The following is an 8,281-nucleotide window of genomic DNA, read 5'->3' on the forward strand; positions in this document are numbered from 1 at the left end:
TAAATGAATTAAGCTTAAACTGAAGGGTCCGTGGTGATAAACATGAGCAGGGTTTATTTGTCACAGTCATTCTCTCCACTAGAATTTTCACCTCATTGTCAGATATGTTTGCTCTATTCACTGGTGGAAGCCAAATGCCTAGAATATTACCTGGCCCATAAGAGTGCTGCAGTAATTGTTGAATTAATGAAAAAAATTAGTTGAACATAACAGGGAAAATTTCCTCTTGACCCTGTAGTGGGAAGGGTGTTACTACTCCCAGCTAGCTCCACTTCCATTACAAAAGTGAATAAGTCAGTAAATATATGAACAAGGGGATTAATTTTTGTTCAATAAATTTTCAAACCTATACTTAGAGACATTGAAATATGGGATTTCTAAGTTTTGAAAAATAATAAGTAATAAAATGTTTAGAACAGTGTGTTTATAATCTGAAATATCCACATGCTATATGTAAGAAATCATGTATGTTTAATAAAAATAAACAATGCATCTTTAAGAATATATATAAATATTTGCTATTCTTTTACAAATTTCAACTGTAACATAACAGCTATTCTTCTGGAGAATCAGAGATATTGGTGTCATTTACAGTTGGATAGTACTTCCTTAAATCTTTACTTAATTTTTTCATACCTCTGTGTCTATGATGCCTGCCTTAAAACAAATATTTACTTAGGCTCATGCACAAATGCACATATAAATGTTTAATTTATGGAACATTAATATTTACTCAACATTTGTAAAGGTGAAAGATTTATATGACGTGAAGAGAAACTGGAGTATATTTTCTCAAGATTTGTAACTTTCTCTTACTACAATCATATTGCCCTTCTGCTTTCTCAATAAATTACTGGTTTTATTACACTCATATCAAGTCCATTTAGTACTGAGTTCCGGCAAAATTGCTGGCCCACTATATATCTATTAGATTCTTATTACAAGAACAATTCATTTATTTTTACAGTCTAAGCAATAGTTAGATCTGGAGTATTCAATACCTCTTTTTTCTGTTACTTTACTTCTTTTTACATTTTTAAAGTTCATATTGTCTACATGACTATATTTCCTGTATGTTGAAAAATGTGTCATTTACTTTTTATTTCCCTAGGTGTCTTCTACCATCCTGTGCACATTTCCATGAGGCATCTAAACTTTCTTCAGTCTTTTTTTATGGCTTTTCAGTCAGCCATTAGAGACCTGGAATAAACTCCCATGACTACAGAGTTATTACACTGTATGTCCTACACCACCTAGTGGCTTGTGTATTCTGGGAAAATGGCTTCAAGTGATGGAGGAGTAAGGGGAGGGGAAAGGGATAGAAACAAGAACTGAGATGTGTTACATGCAGTACAGCTCCACACCAGGAAGGTAAAGGTTACATATTGCAAACATATACCACCAAATGGGATTAAGAAACATATGGAGAGAGAAAGGGAAGGAAAACTGTACAAAAAGGGGAATCATGACGTGTTATGTACATGCACCAGGTCCTGAAAAGGAGCTCCCCATATTATGTGCTGCAGAAATGTATTAATAAAATATTTCCCAGAATACAACAATATCTGCAGTTGAGTCCAAAGAGAAACATTGCAGCAGTGAGCTTAATTATTAAAAATGCAAAAAATCTGTTATATAACATGTGCACAACTATTTGCCAAGGGAAATCTGTTTCTTCCCCCCTGGTTGCAAAGATACCTTGTAAATTATTTGAAATTGAAGTTCCAACTTATTTTAAGAAGACAGGGGCCTGATTATGGAGAAAACATGGCAGTATGTAAAAGCAATGTGCTGTGGTTCACTGCTGAGACCTGAGAGAGCCAGGTACACCACGTCAACTTCCTGGGAACAGTACAGCAGGTGACCTGGGATCCTACCACCATTATTGTCTGTGGCTGGGCCCTCTGCACACCCTCAGCTGCCTGGGAACACTGGCTCACAAGCCCCACAAACCGCTGACACTGTGGTTCATGTCTGTGCCCATCCTGTCTGTGCCCTGAGCCGCCTGGTGACACTGGGTCAGGCACTCCATGATCTGCTGAAACTGCAGTTCACATCTGGCTCTGCACATTCTCTGAGTTGCCAGGCAATCTGTGATAATGCTCTTAGTGCAGCTCATGTCTGGGTTCTGTGCATGCACTGAACTGCCTCTGGACACTAGATCAGGCAGGCTGCAGTCCACTGCTATCATGGTTTACGTCTCAGACCTGGGAGAACTGGGTACACTCTACCAACTGCCTGGTGACCTTGTACTGAGCAGCCCATCTCTGGGCCACTGAGGGTGACTTCTGACCATCAGGAACACAAGGGACACTAACAACCTTTGGTGAGCTACCAGGGAAGAGTGAAACGGGGCTTTCTGCCTCTGGCATCAACGTGACAAGAGAAAGGACCAAAATGAAATCTCCACCCCACTGAGTAAAAGTCCAGGAAACATCAACAAAGGAGAATTTGGTAATCAAACACCTGAAATCACTGAAATGATTGCAACAGAAGTAAAGAAACAATTCCATCAGGCCATAAAAGACATCAGATCCAAAAGAATCACACACATAAGAAATGCAATGACAACAGTAATGAAAGAATTGCTCATCTCATCTACAGAAGACATGTAAAAAAAGAGAGGAACATTAGAAACGTTAAATGAACAATATAGGGAAGAACTAGAATGCATGAAACAGATTGAAAGAGACATCCAGGGAATCAAAACTTCCATGAAAAACTGGCAAACACTTTGAATGAAGCCAAATATAGAGCTTCAGATCTTCAAGACGGCATTGCAACTAACGATCATGAAAGGAAGGATCTCTTAAAATTAACAAAGAACAAGGAAAAATCAATTCAACAGCTGCAAGATGAGGCAAAGAGAAATACTGTAAGACTAGTAGGTGTCAATGTAACTGTAGGAGAATGACAAAAAAGAATATTTGCAGAAGTAAAAGAAGAAAAGTTTTCAAGCATGTAAAAAGAATGTGACATACACATAAGTGAGACATATAGAACTCAAACTAGTCATTGCCAAAATTAAACTGCACCCAGACATATAATAATCAGAATATTAGGCTGGGGATATAGCTCAGTGGCATAAGTACCTGCCTGGCAAGCACAAGGTTCTGAGTTTGATTCCCAGTACAAAAAACAAAAATCAGAATATTAAAAATTGTTAGAGAAAAGAAACAGATCATCTATAAAGGAAGCCCATCAGAATCACAGTAGATTTCTCAAAACAAAAAATCCAATAGAGAAGAGCTTGGAGTGAAGTATTACAGAGAAAAGAGCTTCCAACCCACATTGATGTATCCTGCAAAGTATCCTTCAAATTTAATGGAGAAATAAAATATATCCACAACAAAGAACAACTGAAGAACTTCATGAGTGCCAAACCAATGGTACCAAGAGTTCTAAAAGATATTCTAGACAGAGATAAAAAGGACCACAATTTCAAGAACAACAACAGAAAGGAACTGTCAAGCAGAACAAGCAATTAAACAGAGAGAAGAAGTAGAAAACCAACAAAGAGTAAATAACATGACAAAGATAAGCCAACACATATCAGTTATAACCATTAATGGAAATGGCCTCAATTCACAATCAAAAGAAACAGATTGGCAGAATGGATCAAGAAATGAAATCCAACAATATACTGCATAAAAGAAACTCATTTTAGTCAGGAGGAAATCCATAGACTGAAAGTCAAAGGTTGGGAAATAATTCTCTATGAAACAGGAAACCAGAAAAAAGCAGGGGTAGTCATTCTATTTGCAGACAATGGGAACTTCAAGCCAAGATCAATCAAAAGAGATAAAGAAGGTCACTACATATTTGTTAAGGGAAAACTGCAAGAGGAAGCAATAACAATCATAAACATGTATGCATCAAATGTAGGAGCATCAAATTCCATAAGACAAATCTTAATAGACACAGAAACAAAATGACTCACAACACTATTATACTAAGGGACTTAAATACCCCATTGACACAAAGAGATAGGTCAACTATGCAAAACGTCAGCAAAGAAACAACAGATCTGAACCAAATCTGCAAATAGATCCTTAGCAGATGTATACAGAGTGTTTCACCCCACAATATCAGAATATACAGTCTTCTCAGTTGCACATGCCACATTCTCTAAAATAGACCACATTCTATGCCATAGAACATACTTAAATAAATGCAAAGAATTGAAGTTATCCGATGCATATTATCTGACCACAGTGCAATGAAATTGGAAATTAATGACCACAAAAACTGCAAAAGCTCCATAAACACTTGGAAATTAAGAAGCAACCTCCTGAAAAACCAATGGGTCACAGAAGAAACTGAGGAAAAAATTTAAAAATACCTACAAACAAATGAAAAGGAAAATACAACTTACTGAAATCTGTGGGATGCCTGAAACAGCCCTCAGAAGGAAAGTTATAGGGGTGAACTCACACATCAGGAAAAGAGAAAGAGAACAAATAAATTGCCTAGTGCTGCACCTCAAACTTTTAGAAAATGAAGAACAAGTCAAACCCAAAGTCCAAAGAAAGAAGGAAATTATAAAGGTCAGGGAAGAAATTAATGCAATTGATATGAAGAAAACACTACAAAAAATAAGTGCATTAAAGAGTTGGTCCTTTGAAAGAATAAATAAAATTGATAAAGCCCTAGCCAAACTTATCAAAGAAAGAAAAGAAAATACTCAAATTCATTCACTAAGGAATGAAAAGGATGAAATCACTATTGGTTGTATAGAAATTCAAAGGATCCTCAATACCTACTTTGAAAATCAGTGGAACAGACTGGAAGAAGTAGTCACAACCTCAAACACACTCAACCACCTGATCTTTGACAAAGGGGCCAAACAAGTTCACTGGAAGAAAGATAGCCTTTTCAGTAAATGGTGCTAAAAAAACTGGCTTGACACATGCCAAAGACTGAAAATAGACCCACGTTTATCACCATGCACCAAACTCAAGTCAAAATGGATTACAGATCTCAATATTAAACCACAAACAGTCAATATATTGGAAGATAAAGTAGGTAAAAACCTTGAAGACATAGGGGTAGGCAGAGAGTTCATGAACATAAACCAAACTGCATGGGAAATACTTTAAAGAATCAGTAACTGGGATGTCATTTTATCAAAAAGTTTTTGCACATCTAAAGAAATCACCAGCAAAGTAAAAAGAAAACCAATAAACTGGGAAAGAAATTTAGCTGACTTTCTCTCAACCAAAAGAATTCTATCTAGAACACATACGGAATTAAAAAATATTAGCCCCCAAAATTCAAAGATCCAATCCCTAAATAGGCATCTGAGATAAATACACACTTCTCAGATAAAGAAACACAAGTGGCAAATAAATACATGAGAAAATGTTCAACATCATTAGTTACTTGAGAAATGTAAATTAAAGCAACACTGAGATTCCATCTCACCCCAGTAACAATGGTTAGCATTAAGAAATCAACCAATAACAAATGCTGGAGAGACTGTGGAGAAAAAGAAACACTTCTCCACTGCTGGTGGGAGTGTAGACTAATGAAACCACTGTGGAAATCAGTTTGGAGATTCCTCAGTAAGCTAGGACTAGAGGTCCCATTTAACCTAGCTATTTCCCTTTTGGGTATTTTCCCAGGAGACTTAAAACACCATATCACAGAGATATATATGCACCCATGTTCATAGCAGTACAATTTGTAATTGCTAAACCTTGCAATCAATCCAAATGTCTACCAACTGAGGAATGGATAAAGAAGTTGTGGTATTTTTATATAATGGAACATTACTCACCTATAAAGAAAGATAAACTAGAGACTTATATAGGTAAATGGTCACAGCTAAGGACCATATTCATAAGTGAAATAAACCAGACATGCATGTGTAAATAATATACTGTCTCACTAGTGAAAGAACCTGAGAGGGTGAATAAAAATTAGGAGGTATGATAGACATTGCAAAACAAAAAGAAAATGCTCAAAAGAAAAGAGCAACTGGAGTGAGGGAAAAGAGTAAAGAAAGAAGGGGAAATTATGTATACATGTATACATAGGATAGTTAACATAGTTGTACTACTGACTTCCATTGCTTTATTGAAAGGAACAGTTAATGTTTAATTGTTTGATCAATATTGCTTGTCTATATTTGTTTACCTGAGTAACCACTTTGAAGATATCAATATGTAATACAACAACCATTGTTTATTTCCTATCTCTTTGTCTGAAATTCTATGTGGCTTGTATTATTTTCATGTTATTTTTAAAATGTATGTGTTTGTCAATACGTTTTTGTTCTTTTATCTTTAAAATAAAACTGCAATGTATTATATTTAAGTACAATTTTTAAGCCAATTGTACACCACCCCTAAGATAGAGATCCATTTTTACATCTATTATACCACAGTCATATAAACTATTTTGAAGCAAATGTTTGAATTTTGCTTCTCATTAAATTGCAATGTACCTGAAAGAATTACCATTAACTCATTTTGTGAATCAGCTAGTCACACTGCAGTAAGTTGGATACTCGAATTTTTATCACAGGGCCATCTCCCCTTTGTGATTCCCGACAGTGTCTTCCCCAGACCCTTCTACTTCTCGTGTCACAGGAGAGTGAGAACCACTCCCACCAAGCACTGCACAGCGAAGGGAGACCTTGGGAAATCAGGGACTCTGTGAATGTGTAAATGTAGCTGAAGCCAATGAATTAAATGATTCATCTTCAAATATGAAGATAGGCATGATTTATACCTCATTTGCTTTGTCTTTAGAGGTGCACAAATAGATACACTTATGAAAGAGATAAAAATCAATGTGTAATCTACTCATTTCCTTTGTATTTCAACAGTCATTTTAAAAGTTTTGACTTTATTGTTTGAAATTTCTTACAATTGTACAATGATTTAAAAACCGGAAATTTTCCTGTATACCTGAGGCCCTACTTTCTCTTTCTCTTCTGTAATGTTATGTTTTACCAAAATGCTTCTTAGAGGAAAAGTTCCCAGATGTTGAATGGCATCATTTCCCTGGGGCACTTGCTACAAGGTACAGCTGAAATGAAGAATCTGGTATTTCAAGCTAAATAGAGAATCTGGGAAAGAACTGTATATATATTTCGGCTAAAATAACTAAATAACTAAATAAATTTCAGTTAAAATAACTAAGCTTCAACTTATAACAGATAAGTTAGGACATGGACAATGATGCCTACTAAGTGAAATGTAATTTTAGTTCTAAAAGTTTTCATAGTTTCATGCCAGTCATACTCTTAAATCAGTCCATGTGTTTACTCCTGAATACTTATAGATCCCATTGAAAAACAATCAATACTTCCTTAAATGATTCATTAAATATGCAGTAAGGTAATTTATCAGACTTCAAAACATTTACTCAGTGAGAACAGTCTCATTAAAAGCAACATAACTTAATTGTAATCAAAACCTGGGCAAATTAAAAAGAATTTTTTAATATTTGAAGCATGTGGAAGTTGTGCACAGCCCTGGACAGAGCTTAAATAGACACTTCTAAAATTTTTTACAAAAAGTTAATCAGATTGCACAATGAGAAATAAAAGGATCCCCAAAGCAGTTGTATAGCAGTTTTAATCATGGCAGTTCCAAATTAAGTGCAGTACAGATGATCTTCAACAAAATAATGGAAATATAACAAATAGAAATATATTAAGACATGGTATGTTGCAAAACAACAAAAGAGTGCAAGCTGCTGGCAAGTGGGTCAATGTAGGGAACACTCTAAACTCGCAATGCTTACAGAGGGTAAGTCAGATCTGAGAGTGGTCTGCTGCTGTTTTCCACTGATACAAAGCTTTAGAACAGCCAAACTGAAAGACTGGGATGAAAAGCATACCAGGGCCTGTGGGCTGGGTGCGGGTTTTCACTGGCGAATGAGTGGAAGTGAGGTCTCTGAGAAAGTGTGTCCCTGAGAAGAAGCCTGGTGACACCGGTGGAAGAAGAGACTCACATACGACCATTCACCTTTGCGCCAATTATACCTTGATTTGTACCTAATAACACCAGTTAATCCTCTAATATTTCATTATTAACTGAAAGATATTGTGGAGCATAACATAAATTTACCCTAAATGTTACTGATGCACACTTTTACCAAACAAAGTGGACTTGGTAGTGAAAGTAAAGTTAATAAATCCACACTATGTAGAGTCACCCAAATTGTAATGAAAAGAGCAGCAAAAAGATGACTGTTTAATGTCTTCAATGTGGGAAATCCCCAACACATGCTTGAAGAAGCATTTAATGTTGGAAAACTAAATAGACTT

At 35.8% G+C, this 8,281-nt stretch overlaps 1 protein-coding gene across 1 annotated transcript in view; it reads right to left on the reverse strand.

Moving 5' to 3' along the window:
• Window positions 1-2,191, reverse strand: part of LOC102014632 (olfactory receptor 2AJ1-like) — an 11,483-nt gene extending 9,292 nt beyond the window's left edge. The window contains exon 1 of the mRNA XM_005415007.2: window positions 1,954-2,191. Coding sequence (XP_005415064.2) covers window positions 1,954-2,191 — 238 coding nt within the window. The remainder of the gene's footprint in view (window positions 1-1,953) is intronic.
• Window positions 2,192-8,281: the final 6,090 nt, after the last annotated feature.

Source organism: Chinchilla lanigera, unplaced genomic scaffold, assembly GCF_000276665.1.
Source record: "Chinchilla lanigera isolate Chin_1 unplaced genomic scaffold, ChiLan1.0 scaffold00218, whole genome shotgun sequence".
NCBI classification, from domain to species: Eukaryota; Metazoa; Chordata; class Mammalia; order Rodentia; family Chinchillidae; genus Chinchilla; species Chinchilla lanigera.